Below are 25876 nucleotides of genomic sequence, written 5' to 3' on the forward strand. Positions count from 1 at the left end.
GTACCACCCGGCTCTTTTGGATGCTGCTCCTCAGTCACACCATTGACCTTACCATAAATCTTGCAGTGATGTCAGTGACTCCATTGCAAATTCATGCAAATGAGGCAATGATAAGAAAAGGGGTTTCTGTTAAAGATCCAGTCCAGAGAATTGACAGCGTTGGAAACTGCCAGCTACATTTCGTCGGCCTGCTTTGCAAATGCATGTAAGGCTATAGTTTTGCGTTAAAGGCTAAAATGGAATCAGGGCAGAGCAGGATCCTAAGGAAGCTAACATATATGTGGTGGCACAGTGGGATATGCTTTGCAGTCCAGAAACACTAGGACATTAGCTCTGGAAGCACAGTGACTATACTGACTTTTTTGTTTTAACAGTGTTAAAAAAAAAAAATTCACATTTATTGTGGGCCACTTCAGGTAATCACTGACTGCAAGGAAATATTAAATATGGTGACTTTATTTATATTTATTTTAATGTGTTCAATTTATAATAGATCCCTAGAATTAGGGGAGTAATGGGTTAAAAAGCCTACACTTTATCACACTATCTGATCTGTATGTGTATACTCTCTGAAAGTCAGCACTCTAACATCATACTTCAGTCTCATAGTCAACTCAATATGCTGTATATAACAAATATTACTGCTCATATTATATCATTGCAGGGTGGACAAAATAAAATCAAATAAACTTCGCTGTTATCAGTGGGCTTAAACATGCATGTAAGGACAAGTTTTTCCAGATCGTCCTCAAATATGGCAACAAATACAGTCTCTCTCTCGCTCCAACTCTCTTCTTCTTTCTCTTTTCATCTCTCTTTAAAACCGTTAAACTCTTTTGTTCAGTTAAATTCTTTATCCACATCTGATCTCTAAATTATAACTGCTGGTCTGTTGCCTGATATTCCAGCATCTGTTTTGTATCTTTGACTATGGGGAATAATTTAATCTTCCTCGGTTGTTATAATTTCAACACTGCCTCTTGCTGGTTTTTAGGTCTTTTATTACGAAATAGTTGAAACTATATTTGTATTTCTTTAGCAAGGACGGAAGGACTATGTAGCCTACATGCATCTTTAAAGGTGCTTTATAAGTTTTGTCTACCAATGGACGTTGTTTCTCACCAGGAGTGGGTGGTGTTGGTGATAGTGGTCGCTTGCCAGGAGCTTCAGTCATAGTTTGATTTACAAGACAAGAGGTTAGAATATGCTCTGATCAGTGCCGCTTCTTCATCTTCTCATGTTAGACTTGATGCTACAGTGACTCACTATCACAAAGTTGTATCACAAATCGGGCCGGGCCGGGGCTAGCTGGTTAGCATGCTAACTGCAGTAGAAAAACAAAGTAGATAGATAGAAATACAAGCAAAACCAAAAGGAAAGAGTTTGATGCCAAACTCGTAACATTTCTTCTAGACTAATAAGTAAACAGCTGTTAATGCTAATGTTGGCTATGGCTTTTGCAATAACAAAAACGTACATGTAGCTCCTTCAAAATAAGCCTTGCTGCAATTAGCTGCATTTTTACAGTAGTGGGCAGAAGTGCGATGATAAATCTGCTCGAGCAGGAAGTAATGGGTGAAGGACTGAATAAACAGTCACAGGCCCTCTTATCTTGGATAAATACAACTACTACAAAATAGTCCGCTCTTTTTAAATATACTGATTTAAGTCATCATGTTCTATCAGTCTTTTTAATGATTACATTCTTTTTCCAAACATCTGCAACATAAGATTGTAGATCAAAATCATAATTGTTAATATTTACTGTATTTTACAGGGCATGTACTCCAAACCAGTCACATAACATTTATCTCTTTCAGACTTGAAAGAAAGTTAATGTTCTGCAATCTCAGGGAATAAGACGATGTCAATAGTGCTGATAATATCACTGACAGTCTGACTCACACCCCTAGATTTAAATACACACCCATACACGCAATGTCTGACACTGGCAATTAAGCTTTCAAACTCCTGATCTGACACTTGAACAACTGCAACAATGACGCCGCATGACTCTATTATACGTGATGAGTGTGTGTGTGGGGGTTGATCAAGGTGCGTTTGTGAATGCGCTGCGTTCCAAGAAAAAGTTCTCCTCTGTATGTGTGTATTTGCATGAATGCATGTCTGCCAGGATGTATGTGGGTAAAATCTCACTAATTAAACTTGGCTCTGCCACCTCCAGTGCCAGGGTGTGATGTTCTTCATGGCTCTGAGATCTATTTCTGATCCAAGTGCCAATCACACTCTAATCACCCAGGAACCAGCGTGCATCAGAGACTGACAAGTAGCTCTGTTGAAAAAGTGCTGAAGTCAAAGAGAAAAAAAACAAAACAAGAAAAGAACTGATGATGAAGGCGAGATATTAAACTTCATATTTCTCTTTTAATTAAAACTCACTTTTGGTGAAATCATAGGTGTGCACTCGCCTAATATTATACTTATACTCTATTCTGTGCAAAACAAACCCTATTTTTCTTGAGTGACAGTTTGCATATGGTACATTCTCACTCAGAGACAGACTCCCACAGGACATTACCTATAACAAGGCAACCCCATTTCCTACGTCTGCCATTCCCTGTCTAACATATCCTGTCTGACTTTCATCTTCTCAAAATCAATTCTCATAAGCCCCAGCATCAGCTAACAGGACACACATAATTCATTCACTTTCAGCTGCGATATCGCTGTTCTCGTTCTTGGTGGCGTTCCCTGTTTCTATCTTAAAATAGGTGTTTTAAAATGTTATGGATTGGGATTTGATGTGCTTTGAGATTAAGAAATTAGGTTAAACTACATAATAACAGATACTGTAGTTGTTAAATGAATGATTCAACATTTTAGGAAATACTGTATACTCATTTGCTTCCTGGCAGAGTTAGATGAGAAGACCAATACCATATGTCATATCTATCTACAAATTTCAACCATGGGCGCAGGGTGACAGAAATTTCTACACGTTATATCTTGTTTAATCCATACAAAAACCAAAGTTTAACAATCATTTTCCGTTTCAATACGGGGTGATATACAGGACTATTTCGTGGCTGAGAGCAGCCAAGAAATTGTGTTTACACTTTGTTTTTGAACAGAATAAACAAAGTAGATATCATGTTAATTAGTAAAGGTGTTTTGTTATTTCACACACAGCCGGGCTAGTTGTCTCCCCCATTTCCAGTCTTTGCGCTAAGCTAAGATAGCCGACTGTGGGGTGTAGCTTTATATCTACTGTTTACTGTTCCAACATGAGAGTGGTATTAATCTTATTACCTAATCCTCCAACGGGAGGCAAATAAGTATAATAATAAACTTTTAAGTTCACAGAGAATGAATGAGTGTATCAATGACAGGACAAGGGAGTAAAGAAACCAGTTCTGATTTAATAGACTGGTGTCTGAAAAAGTCTGAAATATCTAGGGAAAGACTATTTAATAAAGCTGTGAGAATGATGCCTTGTAGTTCGTATGCAGCAGTGGACAGCATTGACCAACTGTATTCATACTGTGAGGTAGTTACTAGCTCAGACACGGTAATCTAGTATATCTTTTATGAACCAACTCGGCTTTGGCATGAATGAACCCAGCAGTAGCTCTACCAGTAATATAGAGAAATATTTGACTAAAAAAAGATACTGTTGTTTAAAAACTCTGCTATCATCATCATTATTATTATTATTATTATTATTATTACAGACCCATTTGCTGTCATTCTCAGTTATCTTCTAAATTGTTTATTCATCTGTGTTTGGCAGTAGAGTGTAAAACATTGCCCATTAACTGTGTGCGCTTGTGTGTACTTGTGTGTTGGTTTGTGTGCGAATATGTGTGTTTTTTATGTCATTGTTTGTGTATGTGTGTACAGTGGGTTTGTATTTTGTATATGCACATCTGTAAGCCACTATATGTGGGTCTGTGTGCATGTAAGTGTGTGTTGGTTGTTGATGCTGGAAGCTGTACTTGCACCCTCAGAGTATTTCCACCCATGAGAAATAACCAAAGCCTTTTCCATCTGGCTAAATGTTAGCTCAAGGCCTGTGTGTGTGCGTGTGTGTGTATGTGTGTGTGTGTGTGTATGTGTATCAAAGCCAGTGCTGGCTCCACTGTTTTGCCACTCTCTCATGACAAATCAGCTTTAAATATTCTCCCTTGTTTCTCAGTCACGCTCACACAAGCATAGAGGCATGAAAAAGACAAACACACACACACACCCTGGGGATGAACGCTGCATGCCGAGGGGTGTCAGCTTTGGTCAGCATCGGCTCTCGCCCCACATCTCTCCTCCTCTCTTTTCTTCACTTTCTCTCTTCCCTCCATCCTGCACCATCTTCTCTACCTCTGTTTCCCTGTCTTTCTGATCATGACCGGAAGAGTGAAGCTTATCATTTTTCTGTTTTGGTTTACATTAATCGATACCTGATATAGACTCTCACATTTGGAAAATATTTAATGTTTAGAGACAAAGTCAAACCTGTGTTAGTTCATTGAAAACAGTCAAAAAACAGTGCTTTACTAGTCTATCAGTCTCTTCCTCTGTCTGGATCTAATCTTACTCTTTTCTGTCACATTATTATTTTGATGCAGCCTCACCTTTGCTGCTAAAATCAATTAACTTCCTTTCTATTTTTCATCCAGAGAGACTGCATGTTTTTTGCAGTTTCAGTGTCAAACTGTGGGGAATGGGGATGCTGGAGTTAAGCGTTGGCATGGAGATGAAGGCTGAATATAGAGAAGACTGAGAGACAGGAGAGACCTTTTGGTAATTCTCAAGTCTAACTAACAAAATGATGATCAAGAGGGAAAATGCATGTTTAAGGAAAGGGTGTGCGGGGGGTGTCCAGTGCATTAGGCAGGCCACACAGGCAGTCATCTGAGAGCTACATACGTGCTGAGGCAGCTGGGATGTACATTTCCATGAATTATAGAGAACAGCAGGCCTACATATATAATTATAGAAAAGAACACACTATACGCATTATGTCCCTTCAGTTGGACACAACACTGTTGCTGCATTAGCTTGATGGTCACAGAGTTGTGGTCAGAGAAGTGTCCTGAATGTGGACTTCCATCTGAAATATTTCCGTTCAAAATGCATAAAAAATAAGAAAAACATAAGAAATATATAAAATTTAAATATATAAAATTCCCTTTAATCCATTAATTCCACCCATGAGTATCAAATTACAAAATAAGTTTTAGCAACTTATTTTGTTGTTGAACTGAAATTAAGTTATTTTATCTATTAAAAAAAAGAAGAAAAAAAAACTAGATTACATTTTTGGTGTTTGTTGTTATGTTTGTAATTATTCAGTCAAAATGCTATTTATTGAAAAGAGGAACTTTAATTTTTAGTTTTATTAATGTTCCTGCTGTGATAGTACCCTCTACATTGGTGTTCTCCAATTAATGGAAAGTTTTGCTTCCAACTGACAATGTCTGTAATAATTTAATGTAATTTTATTGGTGTAATGTCTGTGTAGTCGGGCATTAAAATATTTCTGAATATGTCCTTCATTTTAAAAGACACACAGGCATTTAACCAGCCGGGGGACAGATGCATGGATGTATTAAGAAAGCTGGTTTTGGCAAATGTCCCACTGGCCACCTATGGTATTTCAACTATGAATATTCCCTGCAATGCAAAAAGCATTTCCCCATAGACTCCATTATGAAAGAGACAAAACTGTTGACAGGACACCTCCAACTGGAAACAAGGTCATTCCTCTTCCTATTATGAATTTTTAATCCATGGAGTTTTTATTTTGTGAAACTTTCTCTGAGCCTTGAAAAGTGACTTTGCATAACAACATCCCAATGTGAAGTCTATGGGCTGAGCAGGACTCTCTGGGCAGGGCCAGAGGGGGAAACACTAATGCACATGTGCAGCGGCCTGTGCAACACGGATACAAATCCGGAAGGAAAGAAAACTTATTTGGCTCATACACCAAGGTTCAAGTGAGTATGAGTACTTCTGGTATGAAGTTCATGTAATACATCCATGGGCTGATGTCATTAGCTTAGTCTGTGATTTGAGTGCTCCCTGTGTTAATACGTGACGCTCTGTCTTCCTCTGTTTTGTGATTCAAATCACAGTGTAAAGTACATGACTACCTGTTATTGTGAGTTTTATTAGTCTGGTAAGTTGCCATCTCTGCAAATGGGCACATGGAAGAAAGATAGCGAATGTTAGTCAGACCCAATTCCTTTGTATAATGCACAACCAACACAACACTGAGCTGTGCTGGAGTTGCCGATGCAGATGCAACATGACCTGAAAGTACCGTCTTGTAAAAAGCAGTGCTAATAATGGTAAGCTAGGCTAACTAGCTTCCCCTTTCCAAGTGGAATAAAACCTTAACCATACAAATGGGCGTTGAATGTTGTCAAGAGACTGATGGCTTAAATCGCTGATGGTACATAAGCACTGCTGTGTGTGCTTGTTGAAACCTTTGCAGACTATACAGGGCTGTGACAGGCTCCAGTCAGTAGCTGCTCTCTTGCTACTCTCTACTGTAACTGTCTAATATATTAAGATTTGACTTGAAACATCTGCTTAGAAACATATTGGTTGCCTGGTAACATTACCACATAGAACTTTCTATTTCAATGTTTCTGGAAAATACTGGTGTCTCATTGACTTCAGCAGCAGCACTATATATTGATGACTCACACACTGACTGAAATCCTCCACAAACAGCTTCACGCATTTAACTTCCCACATGCAAGTAACTCACAAGCAGACAGATCCAAGTGTACAGTGTCCTGTATACATGCAATATGCTCTCTTTAGTCCTCTCTCTTGTCATGTTCTCTCTTGTATTAAACCTACAGTACATATCAGGCAGACATCCATTCACCCAATTCTCACATTCTCTCACTTTTGTTTGCTTTTGGATCTCTCCTCATCTTCAGCACAGTAAAAATTTGAATTAGTGCCTTGCGGCTGAATGCCTCAAACAACCAGTCAAGTTGCAGTTTACATCCATATCTGTCCAGACTCATATACTATATGTAGTGAAGACTTTGAAGGAATTTGTCATCATTGGTGTATGAATTCTTGAATTAATTGAAATTCCCTCAAGGCGTTCCTGAGATTCTGTATCACGTTCATGAGTATGGGATGGATGGACAGAAAACCTGAAAACATAATGTCCCCAGCCAAGGCTGTCACTGGTGTGGAGGCATAATAAAAGTTCATCATGACCTAGCAGTTGTTCCTGTAAACCCTGCCTGGGGACAGTTTGGGTACAATCCAAAACACAATCTGTTCTCCACTCATAGGAGAGGTTACACTCTCGATGTGTGTTTGTGTGGGTGGATGTTTTCAGTGTAAGTGCGACAGCATATGAAAGGTTGAAAAAGCATATGTGTGCGCTCTGTGAGCACATACCAAAGTTTAAAGGTTTGGAAGATTTTGCGTGAGGGCGATTGGGTATATGCGTGCGTGCGTGCGTGCGTGCGTGCGTGTGAGTTCCTTTGAAGCCAACACAATGGCATGTGCTGTGACACAGACAGAGGAGGTTAGACAAACATTCACAGACATGACCAAAACACTGTTTACTGAGCTCACTCATTCTCCTCAAAAAGACTACACACAACTTGGTGTGGACACAGGGGACAAAATGAAGGTGAGGAAAGGTTGAGAATCAAGAATGAGACAGAGCAGAGATGAAGGACACTGGGATGGATGAGGGAGAAAGAGGAAGAGACAGTGATTGAGTGAAGTAGAAAAGGACAGGGTTGAGAAGAAGAGGAGACTGAAATGGAAACGGGGAGAGAGAATAAATGTCAAGCCAGAACGGATAAAGAAAGAGAGGGTGGTGGCAATAGAGAGACAGATAGGGAAACACTGCTGCAGCTACTGTACTGTGAAAAGAACAAGGAAAGTCCACAAAGCCCCAAGATACCTCAACACATCAAACACTGTATAGGCTACACCAAAGAGCATGTCTAAGTTAGACTCATAAATAAGCAAAGATACTAACTGCTTTGTGTGCATGTTTGAAGTTGTGTGAATGTTGGTGTAAGTATGTCAGTTGCTTTGTTTGTGATGTGTGCCAATTTGTGCAAAATCATCATTATCTCGCTTTGCCATCTATCTTCAAAGGCAAAAACAAAGAGGAGACATCAGTGAAAAGCTGTGACTCACAATGCATTTGAATTTTTTTTTTTTTTTTTTTTGTTACTGGAGCTTTTTAGCTGGTCCTTACATCTTCACCTGCAAGTCTCAATGGTCCTTTTGGGCCTTTGATTAGCATTAGCATCCACTTAGCTTTTGCAAGTGCCTCTCAGGCATCTATGACTCAATACCTGTTGATGGGGACAAATTAGCCTAATGCGTACAAAGAAGAGGGATGAGCTACACTCTGCCAACTAGGGCAGAAAATCTGTGGTTAAAAAGTTGAACAGATAGTGTTCATTTTTCTTTTCAGGACATTGACTGTGAATATTTACTCAGCTATATTTCAAAGATGTTGTATGTTGTAAACAACTTGTGGAATTACTTAATTATGTTATTAACGTCTGCAGTAGAAAAGAAGAGCACAAAAATGTTTTTTGCTGGATCTCAGAAAATACCTTCCCTTTTCGATCTGCACACACTTGCAATTTTCACACATTTCTAAACTGCAATTAAAGGACCGTGCCAGTGGTTTGCACTTTTAAGCCACAAATTACATTACTGCTATGTTTTCCAAAGAATACTAGTATTTTCATAGTCCATCATATACTTGGAGCATCTTTAATTAACGTTTTAATTGTGAAATCTTATTTCTTATCTGTCGCATAGTTGGACAATATTGTTCACCAATGCTTCTGACAAATCAAGCAAATATACTATGCATATTAACATTTTTGTCAGTTTCAACACACTACATCCCCAAATCCAAGTTGAAATGTGTGTGAATGGGAATGGGACACAGCTTTGGGCTCGTTTCTACAAGATAATCTGTGTATCGCACTAAGCTAACATCTCTAAATTCTCCTTGTCTTGGGCCGGTCCACTTAGCCTGCTCCCGTCCTCTGCTGTGATGTGCTCCTGTTTAACACCTTGGCTAAGCTTGCTGAAAAATGCAGAGGGGGACCAACACATTCGCTGAGTCAGCACTGAGGACAGGTCAGTGGAGACATTGCAGCTGAGCGGCTCTGGCAGCCGTGACACACAAATGCAGAGGCGGCACACACAAGCGCCAAACACCAAAATATAGACACATGCACATATGGAGACCACACATGCACGTATACAGACACAGAAAGAAGAGAGGGGGAGAGGGGGAGGGGGGGGGGGGGGCATCAAGCTCTCTGTGCAAGAGATGAGGATGAAAATGCATTATCAATGTACAATAAAGCATGTTTCATAGATTTCACATTTGCCCTAACAACAATGCAATATAGCCAATTAGGTGCAATAGTTCCTACTTTATATCAGTGACTTCACTTACATGTGCCTGCTCTACTACACAGCCTAAATAAACAAAATAATGCAACATTAATAGAGGAAACTAAATTAGTAAATATAAAGTATCTTGCCACCTTTTTATCCAAATGTTAATATATGTACTGGTTCCACATGCAGACATATGTAAATTTATTCACAGGGATAATACACAAATTCTCACTCAGTCACATGTACACACTTTCTTTTAGAACGCACTCAAACTGAGTCATACACGATGACAGTGTTGCAGAGACGGAAGGATGGAGGAGGAGTCAAAGGACAAAATGAGGGGGATGAAAAACAGGATTCCTTGAAAAATGTGAGAGGGGAAGACAAAAAGGGAGGGAGTGATAGATAAGACTGAAATCCATGTCTGCAAGACGGGGAGAGAGTGTAAAGAGAGGAGAGAAGCAGGTGGGTGTGGGAAGCCGGCTCAAGTTGTAACGACAGATTGTGAGGTGGGCTTGAGGGAGGGGCAGGACTGAGAGAAGCAAAGGATGAGGGATGAGAGGGGCTAGTCCTGGTGTAACCTCCTACACTGTGATGGAGTGTATTTACCAATACTTCATCAGCAATATCCTCCCTGTGTGAGTGTGTGTCTGTACAGGATGTGTGGCTTGATGCAGAGTGTTACTTGGCCTGTGCATTATCTTCCATGTAATCTCTTTGTTTAATAGTGAATCTGTACCATTAGGAATGTGAGACACTCCCTTCGCTCACTGTTCCTGTGAGTCGGAGAGTGAATTTCTGTTTTGTATAAGTCTGGCTTAAGGTTTGTTTGAAGGGCGCTGCTTTGTTATACTTGTCACGTATCAAGAATTGCCAAGGGTTTCTTCAGATATGTCTAACGTCTGTCATTCAAACTGGCAAATGTCAAGAATGCTGGCTTAGACACGGTCACACCACACGCATTACATGGATCTCTTGAGCTGCTTCTATGTCTGCATGTGTGTACTTTTACGTTCATTCTGTTTCTAAATTAAGGGCTAAAGTGATAACGTGTGTGTGTGCTTGTGAGAGAGTATGGAAGTGTCTGCGTACGTGTGTGTGTGTGTGTTTGTAAGGCTTGTTAGAGTAGCAGTTGGCTCCTGCTGACAGCTGCTGCAGTCTGAACAGCAGGGCTGACGAAGACAATCAATTAGCCCTGCATCGCACTCATACACATTGATATTCACGCAATTATGTGCACAGAGTCAAACACACATCTAAGGCCACATGCAGTATATACTGTCACAATGTAATAAACAGCCAAAGTAACAACATAAGCACACATTCGTTTTGCTTTATATCTCCATGACTTTATGAAAAACTGTGTGAAATTTCCTGTTTCTGTGCTCTGTGTGTGTGTGTGTGTGTGTGTGTGTGTGTGTGTGTGTGTGTGTGTGTCTGAGTCTCTGAGTGTGTGTGTGTGTTAGCTAAGCCCCAGATGGGGTAGCACAAGTTTATCAAATATCAGTCTTGATCCCTCTAAGGGCTGCTTGGACGCTGTTTGCTAGATGCATGTTTGTGTGCATGTTTGCTCTGAGCGCTGTGTGTGATGCTGAGCAGATGCTGATGTTTTGACAGCCATCCTGCTTTCAGTCTGTCTGCCTTACATCAGCTGTGTGTGTGTGTGTGTGTGTGTGTGTGTGTGTGTGTGTGTGTGTGTGTGTGTGTGTGTGTGTGTGTGTGTGTGTTTGTAAGTGTGCATTTGTGTATGCAAGCGTGTGCCCAAGTGCAGCATTGCCTGTGTGTGTGTGTGTGTGTGTGTGTGTGCGTGCATGCGTGTGTGTGTGTATGTGTCTGTGTGTATGTGTGTGGTCGGAGTGCAAGGTTAAGCAGTGGTCTGACTGTCAGTATGTATCTGACCTTCTATCTACCACTGGGATCACTTATCCTGCTGCAGGCTCCACAGTAGCACATAACACCATCCTCCTGCCACCCCCCCCACCCCCCCCTCCTTTTATTTTCTTTCTCTCGTTTGCTTCTGTTTCTGCCTGTTAACTTTTCTGTCTGCCTCTTGCTCATTTTTTCTCCTCTGATATCCCTCGAACATGCCTCATCCCTTCTCTTCTGTGCTCCTCTCCATGCCCCCTATCCCCATTTCTCCCTCTCTCCTCTGTGTTTGTATTCTCTACTTCTTCTTCTACAATTGCAGCTCTCTCTCTATCTCTCTCTCTCTCTGTCTCTCTCTCTCTCTCTCTCTCTCTCTCTCTTTCTCTGCCTTCCTGACTCTCTGCTGCTCAGATACCAAAATTCAGAGAGTTAATGATGAAATGAAAACAGGAAAGGGGAAGCTAATGAAGACAAGAGGAGACGGATGGAGAGGGAGCGAGACAGCGGGAGAAATGCTGAGATACACAAATGGAGAATCAGAGAGAGTGGAGGGGAATATGGGGAGAAACGCTGACAGTTGGAGAAGGAAAGATAAAAGTGTTTGACAGAGGAGGAAAAAAAAAGAATCTTTTTCATTTGTGTCAGTACGCCATTGTCAGAGTAACAAAGACATAGCTCTCAAAGAGCACTAGAGGATTTGTCAAACTCTCTTGCTCTCTCTCACACACACACGCACACATATATAAAACACATAACATAAATACACAGTGTTTATCTCTTTCCTTCAGCTGGGGCAAATCTCCCAGGGTGAGAGTGGCTCCTGCTCTCATCTTTCTGCAGTGTCACTTCTGACATTTGTCATGTTCTCACCCTCACTTAGCCCTGGTAACAGAAACCCACTGGCATCATACCTTTTTTTGCCCATATCAGTACCTTGTACTTTTAACTTTTGTCAGCAGGTACTGACAACATTTGAAACATGTGATTCCTTGGTGTCTTTCTCTTGAGAAGAAAATCCCAACCTCTACTTTTCAGCTCCTGCACCACTGTTTTTATCTGAGGTTTCATTCTCAGATGGGACCTACAAATATTCCTTCACACATAACGAATATCTTGATTGCTAAATTCTGCAGCTGTTGTGGTGTGCGGGCCTCTCAAAATTCAGAGTAGCATTTTTGTGTTGTTCTGCTGACTGACCGGTTTGCTATGTCAAGTTGCCAGTTCCTTGTCTTTGGCAGACTGGATTATGAATGAGAGATTGGGTTTTGGAAGACTACAAGTGTCCATTACAAGGTGCTGTCTGAAAGAATTACACTTGAGTATGATGACTTTGGTTCAGTCAGACAACAGAGATTATTATATAACTAGATAATATGCATAGAGTTGATTTTTGGCCTTGAGGCTCAGACCTCGTCACACCCCTGAAGGATGCACAAAGCTCACCACTGCAGAGACTAGGGACTGACAATAAGTTTCCCTCCCAGGGTAACCTAGACTCAGAGCCAAACATGAGGATGCATTGTTACAGCTAGGGCTTATAAAATGCTTTATGAACATTAACGGTGCCAAGTTAATGCAGCAGTTGCAGCAGAGTTTTCAGATGAGCAATGCAGCAGCAGGGATGACATCAAAAAAAATGTCCTACTTGTACTCGGTATTATGTTTACAGAGAAATGCGGCAACTCCTCACATTTGGGAAGCCGGACTAATTTTTGCTCAATAGATAACATAACTTATAAATGAATTATCAGAATTTTCTGTTGGCCAACTAATCGATTGATCAACTAATTGTTTCAGCACTGCTTGACTTCATTTCTGTGATGCAAACAGAGTCTAGTTACTCTAACTTTGGTTTGCTGAAGACCTTGTCCGTGGACGTGAGGAGTTTTAAAGCAGCAGCTCTCATCGGGCCGATTAGGCTCGTGCTGAATAGATACAGATTTTAGCGGGCAGATCAACAAACAAACATCACCGACTGAAGCTTTTAAAGCCTCATAAGGGACAGAAACCTGCGATAACGGATCAAAGTTAACATCAATGTGCCCAGAATTAAGGTTGGAAAAAGAGTATGGTTTGTTGTCTGCCAACCTGTGGCTGTTAACTGTATTCTCTGCTTTTATATGTACATACTTTGGCAACAGCTTGATACAGATCAGCTGGCTTTCTCTTATTATCTAACTGAAATCCAAATAACTGCACAACAAGCTGCACTGAGATCCTTTTAATTCCCCTCACAGTCCTCTTGGAAAGCCTGTTTAAATGCAACACCTTGCCTGAGGGGATATCAATGTAATTAACAAACCAGATGCAACTACAGTGGCACTGTCAAACACCAGAGTTACTTGTGTAAATATGAAGTGTAACATGGTATTTTAATAGAGGCTGTTCTGGGAGCTTGTGTTGGTCCAATACCTTGCAAAGACACAAAGTACCTTTTTGCTTTAATTTGTCACCCATCAGTATGTTTTGTAGTTGGATCCAGGACTCATGTTTTTGAATAAATATCTACCGTGCATATAAACTTGACTGTTGGATAGAAAATCCATATTTGAACTGAAAGTCTCTTTTACAGCTGAATAGTTTTCTGGCAAAATGAAGAAACGTACATTTAGAAAAGCAAATTCATTTGCTCTGTTGGATCTAATTTTACAGTTTAAACAGTTAAAGTGAACAAGCTGTATTAGTTTCCCTTTTTTAATACAGACCTCTGCTGTAGGCCAGAGGAAATCACTGCACTTTTGTTTTCTTCAGTTTTGAACACTCACACATAGTTTCTACACCATCACCCATCCCAAAACACACAAACACCATCCTTCACTGTGGGAGAAGCTCACTACCCAGCTAATCTACATCCTTTTAAAACTGCACACTCTCTTTTGCAAAGTCTATTTTCTTCCCCTTATTATCCTTCATTCTTATTCATCAGTGTCTCTATCACTTCTGGGTGGGTGTTGTGTACCTCCCCGTGTGTTCACAAACTCCCTCCTGCTCTCCAAACTTTTTTCTCCTTCTATGCTCTTCTTATCCCTCAATCTCTTCCTTTCTTTTTCCACTTTCACCGCTTATTCAGCACACTCCTTCCCTCTCTCTATCACCGTGTTCGCACCTCTCCTCTGTCCCTTTTCATATCCATCACTCTCTATTTCAGTTTGCCTCATTTTATCTCTCTCTACTCTATCTTTCCCCAGATTTTTCTTTCACCTGCTCGTCAGCTGTTTTTGTGAAGCTTGTGTGTTGGCAGGCTACAACATCTCTCGCTTCAGTTCTTCTTCTTTTCTTTACCCCACTCAACCTCTCATCTTCCCTTCAATTATAACCATCTACTTGTTTATTCTGACACTTTTTTACAGTTCTGTTCGTTAATTCCCTTTTCCTCTCTCTCCCTAGCTCTCTGCCACCTTCCCGAAAAAACTCTCATTTTCGTCTTTGCCGTCTTTGTTCTCTTCGTGTTCCTCCTTTCATCTTCCCTCCTCTTTCATCCACTGGCCTCATCACTTTCTTCATTGCTCCTTGCATCTCTCCTATTCCTTCTCTCTTTCCATGCACCCTCCATCTCCCTTTTTCTCTCTGTCTCATTTTCCTGCTCCTCTGTTATCTTCATCCACTGTGCCAGTCAGATGGCTCAGCCACAAGACTGACTACACATTACAAGGACTAAACATCTGTCTCCCTTTCTCTTTCTTTCAGGCTTGCTCTCTAATTCTCCTCTACTGTGTCCCCAACTGGGCTGAGTTTCAAAAGTGCTTTATTGGCTTGTAAATTGAGTTAATGTAGCCAAAGGAAGACAATACACATCAGTGGAGATAAACGATTCTGCACAACTCACAAGTTTGTATTAAGAAGGAAGTGAAAGAGCTGCCAGTTAAAACAAAGCTATATAATGTAAGGAGATATGCCGTAATCACAAAGAAAAACTGACTCAGTTATATTACACTGTGATATATGTGTTAGAGCAGTAGTGCAACATTTAGAGTATTTCCTTGTCTGAGCTTTAAGAAATATTGTCTCTTATGAAAGTGTCTTCCAGTGTTTTAAATCTGTGTCATTAAATCTATTGGTCCTGTAAGCTGTCACTTTTTAACAGTTCTTTCTCTCATGGTTTTGTCCTGGAATACTTCAAAATGACCTGTGTACAACCCTGGAAGGTGCTGTTAGGTGGATTGTTTCTTGTTTTTGTTGTTCTTAATCTTAAGATGGAGCCAGGCTGTGTTAAACTGTTGCTAACACTGGCTAACATTTTGATTTTAAATTAGGAAAAACATAATTGTATTTACTATACAGTCAATTCTTTACATTTTAACAACTCCTTAAATTGGCCTTAATGTAACAAGAGACAATAAATTGAAGTGGCTGTTAACTGAATTCACATGTTCAGCGTCCCTGATTAAATAATGAATTAATTCTGTATATCTGCATAATCTTGAGGAATTCATTGTTCTTTTTAACAATCACATTTGGGGCATGAGGTGAAGAAGCTTAATTACATTTCCACTTCACTGAGTGTGCACGAACGTAACCTGCCCGGCTCAGTCTGGGGAAACAAGGTTTGTCCGTAGGCTTCATCTGTGGCCAAGTTCCTGAGTGTTGACAGGGTCATAATTAAGCTTTATTTTTGCCTTTTTCCTTTTGCTTTAGTTTTGATGAGATCAGATGATCTGATGATGTTTGGCACTGTACTCTGTCCTGCTCTCCCCCTCTAGATGTATCTTATCTTTTCCCCCCTCCACTCCTCTATTAGTTCTGCTTTCTTCCACCTCCTCTTTTATACTCTGTCCATTTGGCTTGTCGTTGGTCCTGCTATCTCTCTTTTGAAGCTGACGGGGCAGAAAAGTGGCGGGACTGGTCTTTTAACTTGGCATATCTCTCTCTCCACACCTTTTCCCTCTCCTCCTTCTCTGTGCCCTCTAACTCTTCTAAGCTCCTTTCTAAACTTTCACTTCTCTGCTGCTGCTGCCCTCTCCTCCTTCAATCTGAGCAGCACCACATACATGAACCTACACCTAGCTCCACTCAATTTCCACGGCACCATTACACTCTTTGTGCGACTTTCATGTTGAACACACAACACACACTCCTGTCAGACTGTTCAAGTGGTCACCACCCTTTTTTTTTTTTCTCTCTCTGTGCACCGGAGGAAAAGACTGTCTGCCAAACATTTAGGGGTGGGGTAGCTTTGGCTCATGCAGAGTGTGTGTGTTCATGTGGAATGACAAATGTTTATTGGGGGATTCCCTTGAAAGGGAGATCCTGTAATTGTGTTTTTGTGTGTGTGTGTGTGTGTGTGTGTGTGTGTGTGTGTGTGTGTGTGTGTGTGTGTGTGTGTGTGTGTGGTGTGTGTGTGTGTGTGTGTGTGTGTGTGTGTGTGTGTGTGTGTGTGTGTGTGTGTGTGTGTGTGTGTGTGTGTGTGTGTGTGTGTGTGTGTGTGTTGTGTGTGTGTGTGTGTGTGTGTGTGTGTGTGTGTGTGTGTGTGTGTGTGTGTGTGTGTGTGTGTGTGTGTGTGTGTGTGTGTGTGTGTGTGTGTGTGTGTGTGTGTCAGCCTGGGTGGGTGGGAGGGAGGGGAGTAGTTCCATGTTGGGTGTCCTGAATGTGACTCATGAATTCCAGTAACCTCAGTGACACTCCTCCCTGCTATCACTTGCATCCTGTCATAACTGATCAGGATTTGACGTGATATGGTGAGATGGAGTGACCAGGTTCATGGACATCCACTCATGCCAAGTGTAAATCTGCATTTTCCTCCACCTCAAGAATACGTTTAGGACACTTTAAGTTTGGAAAACAGTTTAAATTTAGAGTAGGTTACATATAGGAAAATTGTGTGAAAGCTCCAGAACAGCAACTAAATGGAGTTTGAGGTGGTCAAGTAAACTTCTCTACATTGAAAACAAGATGCTTCTGCGTATTTGCTGCACATCTTATGTTTGGATGCTCAAGCATGTTTTGATATGTGTCTGTGTGAGAAACTTAAATTGGTGTCTGACTGTATATTCTTTGTGTGTATGCATGTGTGTGTTTGCGTATGTGGTATCAGAGGCCACCTAGAGTTCTCAGACACAGTCAAGGACCCCATGACATCAAACTCGCACTGATATCACCAACGCCCAGCTCCAGAGAATGAGCGCACACATGCTTTTGTAAACTCAACCAAAATCTTCACCTGTGTATTACTGTGCAACTTGATCCTTTTTGTTTATTTCTCCGTATCTATATCTGCCCTTTATGGTCTGAATTTACGTTAAAATTTATCGGTTTGGCAAATTAATCTGCACCAATTTTTGTTTTATAAACTATGGGAATAGGAGAAACTTTGGCTGCCTCCAACCGTCACACATGGACTTGCATCATAGTTTTGCATCGTGGCTCCATTTACAAAGTCAAGGTCATGTCACTGTGTACCTGAGACAGTTTACTGTACATTTAAATGAAAGTTTACTGTGTGCATGTGATTAACTCCAGATAATAATCATAACATGTAATAATAATCAATCAATCAATCAATAATAAATCATTAAAAAGATTACCTTGATGATTATAATTGAACAACTGTTAAATGAAAAGGCACTTGTACTTTATAACACCAGAAGAGACGGGAAGTGGTGACATTCAGTCAGTGCGCTGCCATAAATGCACAACCGACTTTAAATTATGTTTTCCAGTATAGACTACATCACAAGTATATTTTTTTTCAGAAAGCACTTTCCTACTCCATGAAAAAACCTTCAACACTTTGCTATGGTTATAGGATCAGAAAATGTGGGCTAAACCTCTGGGGTGATATTGGCCGATTAATCGGCTATCGGCTTTTTCCTGCTCCAAACTATTGTTATTATATTAAAAATCAACCTCTAGTTCAAAAAGGTTGACTAAATATTTTGTCCTTGTGCAGGTACATTCGTTTTTTTGCAAGTGTGCCGGTGCGCGTGTCTGTGACACTGTTTGCCACATTATATTTGCTCACAGAGCCAACAGGGTGAAATGGCTTTTGATTAAAAAGAGCTGAAACAGATTGAGGAAGATGGGAAGATAAAGACAGAAATGAGAACGGGAGACATTGGAAGAGGAGGATCTGGAGAGATGGAGTGATATGTAGCGAGGCATAGACTGATAAGACAGCACTGAGAGAGGAAGGCAACAGATAAGAGAGGAACTACTGGAAGAAAGAAGAGGAGGAATCAGAAAGATATGCCAGGAGCTTTTATAAAACGTACTGTGGTTCTGTCACTGCCAGGAATAGAAGCCATATTCTCTTTTTAGCAGGGTAGCAAGTTGCATTCTTTGACTAAATAACACTTGCATGACACAAACCCTATATGTATGAAGGCTCTTGTAGTCTGTTTCTTTAAATGATTAACCATGGCACTGACTCCAAGTGTGGCCATTCTTCAAAAGCAACATCTAAATTTTTTGATCAACTTAAACTGTGTGTGGTGCAATTCTTTGTACGTTACTGTGTCTGGGTGTACTTTCATTGGGCTAAGAAAGGGTGTGTGTGTGTGTGTGTGTGTGTGTGTGTGTGTGTGTGTGTGTGTGTGTGTGTGTGTGTGTGTGCGTGCGCGTGCGCGTGTGTGTGTAAGTGTGTGTGTAAGTGTGTGTGTAAGTGTGTGTGTAAGTGTTTTCGTTGCATAACTTTGGTTAATCTTTAAATCAACAGGGTTGACCAAGACAACAATGCACTTAAATCTCCACATTATTTCACACCTTCCCTCAGACACACAAATGCAACACCTTTCGCTTGGGTCTGTGTGTTGGACTATGGAGTTTGTGTGTTTCTACAACGATGAATGTGAACTCCTGTGCATTGATGTATCAATCTGCATTTGTAGTAGCCTTAAAAAATAAGCCGAACATGTTAATACACATGTTCAAATCCGAACAGAATATTATAGCTTTTCAAGTAGTGTTGATGTCAGCATTTTCTCTTTTAGATTTTGACAAAAAAATCACAGTATAGGCCATGACATAAGCATCCCTACTTGGATATAAGAGAAGAGTTAGTAAAAAGGCCATGTAATGAAAAGCCCTGTCAGTTTTGAGTATAACATAAGGTGACGTGAATGTTTTATTGGTTTTTATTGGTTTATATATTGGTTTATGTATAATATTGACACTGATCTCCAGCAGAGGGCAGTCACAAATTGACAGCCAGTGCTGAATATCTACTTGTATTACAATGTGCTGCGCTAGGGATGGGAGATCTGATGATCTTATATTGTAGACAATCTTTCTTTGGCATATAATCTACTTTTGAGATGAATCGTACAAATCATGTAAACAAAAGGTCCGATATTTAAATATTTTTTGGGGAGCATGTCTGCCTTTATAGCTGCAGTGAGATAGAGTCAGGAAAGTTGGGGAGGACAAAGGGCCTCGGGTTGGACTCGAACCTGGCCCACTGCAGTAAGGACTGAGCCCCCATGGCATGCTCTCCACCAGGTGAGCCACTGGGGCACCCCAGATATTTAATTTTAGTTCAGTAACTGCTAACCAGCTCCCTGTTAAACAGCTAGCCCCCTAACTGTAGCTGGTGATGGCCGCCCTTGTTCTGTTCTGCAGTCTCAGCGATCTTGGTGTAGTGGCACATGTACAAGTTCTGCACTGGAGTAGAGAAAGAATCACTGTCACTAGCTGCAGTCCAAGATGGTGGCGATGTATTCCCACAAAGCGAGACTTGCCAGGGCAGCGACTGAACTTTCAAGTTGAAGTACATACACATATAGTACCTCACAAATAACACCACTGTCCTAATGGATACTCCATATAAGCTAAACCAAAAGTGTTATTGACATAATTTGTAACTGGAAGACAGCATTGTGCATGGGTGAAGAATAGAGCCAAGCGGAGAAACATCCTAAAAAAACGTCAAAGCGGATACAAATCACAAGAGCCGAAACAGGATGCAGAGATTTGTGAGTTGAAATGTCAGTTTTTGTATGCAGGCAACCGTATGCATCACTAGTCATCTGATCACAAGTTCAGCTAAATCTGTGGTATGACTTCTGCTTCAGATCATGGATCGTAATACTACCTAAATAGATAGTCACATGATCTTTTGGCCAGATCGCCTGTCCCTATGCTGCATATTAACAAAGTCTGTCATGATTAATCATTAACAATGACGTCAAACCGTCACTCAGAAAGACTGGCTCACTTTAGAAGTAAAAACTGAGCATTCACTCAGAACATAAATGATAGTGTATTCACAAGCCAGATGAAGATAGTTAAACATATGATAGTTGATGTGTCTGTGTGTGGAACAGTGACAGTGTTTAACTACTGTATGCTTGTTTCTGTCTGCCTGCATACATATGTACATCGTTCTTGCACTGCTTACACACACACACACACACACACACGCACACACTCGCACTCACAAGTATGTGTGATAGGTTTTATCCTATCTGGGTCATCTGGTCTCCTCAGCAGGGATGATAAGTTGTTCGGACCAAAAAGGTTAAATAGTGTTTACTTTGTTTTGTGTGTTTACATGTGTATTTTTGTGTTTCCTTTTTCACAAATACACTATGTCTCCCTGTGTCAACCCCCCCCCCCCACCACCACCACACACACACACACACACACACACACACACACACACACACACACACACGCAATGCCCCACCCCCTTTTAATACACACAGACGCACTTCAGTGGCAGGCGAAAAGAACGAGCAAAATGCTGAACAAACACAGGAGAGAAAACCTTGGGGGGAATTCCTCAAAGTGAGCTAAGAAATTCTCTCAGAACATTCACATACACACACAAGCACACACATACACACATTCAAATACTCAAGGGTACACACACACAAGTACATTCAAAATGTCAAATTGATGGGTGAAAACTGCAGAAACCCTATCAGCTAGATAGAAACACATTTAATTAGCAGCAGTCCACCAAATAACGGAACTAAGCTCTAGTATTCCACATAAGCTGATGGTAAATACATAAACAAAAGTGCACACACAGACACACAGCTAAAGATACAATTACTGTAACACTGTATGCAGCGGATTAAGGGGCTGTGCACCATCTAAAAACCAGTCTGTCTCAATAGCAGCTATCACAGTGGATCATAGTCTTTGTGCAACTAAAGATCATCAAAAGATGAAAAGAATTCACTTTGATCAAATCAGTGGGATTTGTTATCATCAGGACATAATTATCAGGTGGCTTGATAACTGTGCCTGTAGGATCTTCAGTGAGTGGCTGTCCCTTTTCCCACTGAGTGACAGTATACAAGAAAAAGTTATACCGTCTCATCTCTTGAACTCTTGTGATTTAACACTGCTGGTGATTGAAATACTGAAACAGTTCAACATTTGAATAAATCTATCACCTTCATCTACAAAAGCCTCCAGCTTTGAGTTACTACCAAGATGAAGCATGTTTTCAGGCCTGTCTCTAAAGACAGAAACTTGGAGAACAACAGTTTCCTAAATCATCACAGGGAGTTCCCAAATTATGGATTAGTTTGATTGATGGCAAGTGTAGACAGCTCAGGGATATGTGCAACAGCAAGTTAGTTATTTCTTTTGATTTCATTTTTGCCAAATTAATTAAAAAAGCCTTGAACCTTGAAGTGAACGAGAAAATAAATTGTTAAACTGTTGCATTGTAAATGGTCCCCACAGTGGTAAAATGCTGCCAGAGTGAAGTGTTTACCTGTAGGAGGAGAACAGGCTAAAACAAAACTACAAAAAAGCTTTCAACAAGATGAATCAAGACTGAAAAAAAATAAGTCCAAATTTTAGTCTGAGACTGGCTCTTTCTTAATAACATTAGCATAAATATAAATAATAACAGCCACAGAGGATATTTTTCAGCAGAACCAAGATGCAGATCTGATAAAAACTGTTTGAACAAGTAATAAAAACTTTCATTTCTACACTGGTGTAAAAGTATATTGGAGCTTTAACGCTGCCTTCTTCTGATCTACTTTGTCTTCTTTCACTCAGTGAGAGAAAAGGGAATTTTAATCCTGCTGGTATCTTGAACCTTGACCAAACAGAGTTAGTGCAGCTGTCACTTTTTAACAGTATGAGCTTTTATTTTGTAACAATCCATTTCTTTGTCATCACTCGCTGCTTTTCTCTCCTGTCTGTCTGCCATGTCTCACAACACTGCTGCAGCACAGCTGTGACTGTGCGGCGACTACTCTGATGTGCTACGTCATTTATATTCACATGTGATTGGACAACTGGTTTGCTTTCGACAGGTTGCAATCCATCGCTCAAATATCTGTGGATGCTACGCTGACTGGTTTGACTCCGTGCTCAGTAGCATGCAAGACAGATTTGGTTCTAATGACTCGTAAAACGATTCGTCAAGAACAGTTGAATGCAGTAACAAACAGTGAACATAAGAAAGTTTCAAAGGTGTTTGATGGGGAGCAAAGGTCACTAAAATGTAGGCTACTGAAGTCTTGACCTATCCCTCCATGTTATTCTTTTGTTATAAACACACACACACAGGAGTGTGAGGTGAAACAGGCCTCTGGGGCAGTCGTCCAGGTTCGAACCTAATACAGTGGTATTTTCATGTCTCCCTGCCAAAAGCAACCCTGCAGCTGTGTGTGTGTGCGCATGTGTGTGTGTATGTGTGCCTGTGTGTGTATGTGTACGTGCATGTGTAATCAAAGGTACTGTAGCACAGTGACTTTAGCCTCAGGGCCAAGGGAAAAGTAAGCATGGCGCACCTGCAGGAAGTTAGATAGTGAGAGGCTCAGGGAACCTGAAGACTTTAGATTTAGTTGAAGGAGAGAAGCAATGATAGAGTCCCACTTTTAACTGGCTACTAGTGCCCAGTTGTCTGAGACCTGCATGCTCCATAGTTTCTTTCTTACAGCTTCTTTTGCAGCCACTCTACATCATTTCACTTTTCTCATGTCTCCACCCTGTTGCTGCCTGTTCGCCCTCTCAACAGTTTTTAATCAGTCTGTCAACAGGTCATTCACTGCAACAAGCCATGTCACACTTACAAACAGTGGGTGCCTGTTTTAGGTAACACCATAGGCTACCACAAAACCATCAGTCATTGTAAGAAAAGTATTTCACATTTTTCATTCAAATTGGCTATGAATACATAATTTAGATTGCAGCTGAGAAAGAACATAGTGATGACAAAAATAGATCCAATTATGCATTTATCATATTTCATATTTATGTTTAAATCAGATAGGTCAACAGCTTTAAGAAGTTACACAAATATGAATAAATAATTACAATAGAGTTGACTTTCCCACAACATGGTCACTGCAATTTCACTCCTGAGTGTCACAGAGACAGTTTCAGCAGTAAAGATACACTTTACTCACACACGCAACAAGCACCACTTTCAAAGAATGAAATATGAAATAACAAAGCCAGCTCACCGTCTCTCCTGATGTTGCCCCTCATCACTTTGGCTGTGGAGACCTGAGCCCTCCCGAGCCCGGTTATAGTCCCCAACAATAAAAGCATCCACATCTGGAAAACCACCGCTCCACTCATGGTGACAACAAACTCGTGCACGCTTTAAAAAAAAAAACCCCAAAAAACTTCCGTTCCTGTGGCTTCAAATACCCCGCGACCAAAAAAAAAAGTTTGTATCGAAACTAACTTTCCATTCAGCGACTCCACTCTTTCATAATCTCTCTCGCTTACCAGCAAAAGAGAGTCACTTGTTGACTCCTATGCCTGACGCCTGGCGCACACGGTGTCCCGTCCTGTGCCAAAGTGCCAAAATATCCCAACTGTTTGCCTTCTCCTGGAAGTCAAGCCACAGAGGCGGCGAGAGCAAAACTCTGAAACAGCTCAGTGCAGGTGGAGGATAATATAGCACCGATCACGGTCAGATTTGAGGTCATAGGCGCCGAACTTCTTATCGCTGTAAAGGCAAAAAATTCTTTTCAGTCACCGAGAGATATCCCGCATAGTTTACTCATTTCTGTCTGACGCGTCTGCGCTAAGAAAGTCAGCGCGTCAGACTTTGCCAAGTGAGTTGTGCGCGCTCACGGTTTGTGTGTCTATGTGTGAGTGTGTGTCTGTGAAATATGGGTGTGTAACTGAGCGAAGTGCTGGGGCGGGAAGTGAAAAGGTGGGTCGGTGGGGGGGGGGGGGGGGGTACACTTTAAAATACACTTTAGTTAAAAAAAAAAAAAGTCTATCTATCTATCTATCTATCTATCTATCTATCTATCTATCTATCTATCTATCTATCTATCCATCTATCTATCTCTTTGTAGCACACTTTCATGTTGAAAGTGAAACGAGAAAAGAGGGAACATTTTTGTTGGAAACCCTCAGAGGAGTGGGTCACCACAGCCAGGCACAGGAAAGGAAACATACCAGGAGCTTACTTGAGAGAGTGGAAGTCTCTTAGCTCTTGAGTGGTAGGAATAATACAGAGACTTCAGGAAACAGCTGACATGGGTTCACTTGGATTCGGATGCAGGAGTAAAATTCGTTGTTAGTAGAAGAAGATAAGGGTTTTTTTTGTCCTGGAGGCATCCACAGAATTGCTGCAAATGGCACCAACCTGCTGTCTGTTCCCCCACTCACATTATATTATCTTTTTCCAATCACTCACTGTTTGAAATAGGCTGTCACAACTCGTCTAACACAACGCAGATTACATGATGGCACTTGTTGAGGAATAAGTAAATCCAGGACATGGTTTGCCAGGAATCATTCAATAGACAGCTTTGTGTAAGCCAAAGGCAGACCATTTCAGACAGGAATAATGTTTGAAGTAATTTTAGTAAGTAAATTCCAGAGTGATTTATCCACCACTGCAAAATGTCAAGGTTTTACATGCTGTACCTGCAGCAAAACTAAGCAGTGCCTTCAACATTTCTACTGAGTTTATAAAAGTGTTCCTGGCCAAACTAACTCATCTCAGTGCACATTCACAGGCTAGACACTCGCTCGCTCGCTCGCTCACTCACTCACTCACTCACTCACTCACTCACTCACTCACTCACAGGCTTTGACCGATATTATCAAATATCGTGATACTTCCTGGCATATGCAATATTTTTCATTTTTCTTTTTTGCAGGTTTCACAGTCTGTTGCATTATGTTACAAACATAACTTACAATATTACAATACAATAATATAATGATAAATTGTAAATAAAACACATGAAACATAAAATACAAAAATAAAATGATGTATTATTAAGAAAAAAAAACAACTAAAACATAAAGTGCAACAACATACCTCACCCCCACCCACGGTAATATCGTGAATCACAATATGTGGGCTGGGCTGTATCGAGATATTACATTTTGGATATCACCCAAGCCTACTCACTCACTCACTCACTCACTCACTCATCACACACTTAAGCAACTCCCCTTCACTTTCTCTCCTTGCCACCCATGCTCATGCATATCATCACATCTAATTCTAAGCATTATTTAGACTTTATGGAATGAACTTGCCAACTTGAAGTTTCTGCTGACTAAGCACAAAGCCTTCCCATTACCCAGCAATTGGCTAATGAGTAATGCTGCACCTTTAAAACTTATAACCACTTAGGGAATGATATAGGTTATTAATAGAGGGGGGAAATTAATTAAAATTATAAGCTATTAGACTGAGCTTCAAAGGCATATGCACCCAGGGAATGAATTCAGAAGAGCACTT

General features: G+C 40.7%; 1 protein-coding gene across 2 annotated transcripts in view; it reads right to left on the reverse strand.

Annotated features, from left to right (window-relative positions):
* pdgfd (platelet derived growth factor d) overlaps positions 1-24304 on the reverse strand; it is a 52655-nt gene extending 28351 nt beyond the window's left edge. The window contains exon 1 of one of the 2 annotated variants that reach the window (XM_056374346.1): positions 23619-24304. In XM_056374346.1, the coding sequence (XP_056230321.1) occupies positions 23619-23736 (118 nt within the window). In that variant the 5' untranslated portion in view covers positions 23737-24304. The remainder of the gene's footprint in view (positions 1-23618) is intronic. The other variant, XM_056374348.1, reaches the window with a different exon arrangement.
* Positions 24305-25876: the final 1572 nt, after the last annotated feature.

Source organism: Seriola aureovittata, chromosome 4 (assembly GCF_021018895.1).
Source record: "Seriola aureovittata isolate HTS-2021-v1 ecotype China chromosome 4, ASM2101889v1, whole genome shotgun sequence".
NCBI lineage: Eukaryota > Metazoa > Chordata > Actinopteri > Carangiformes > Carangidae > Seriola > Seriola aureovittata.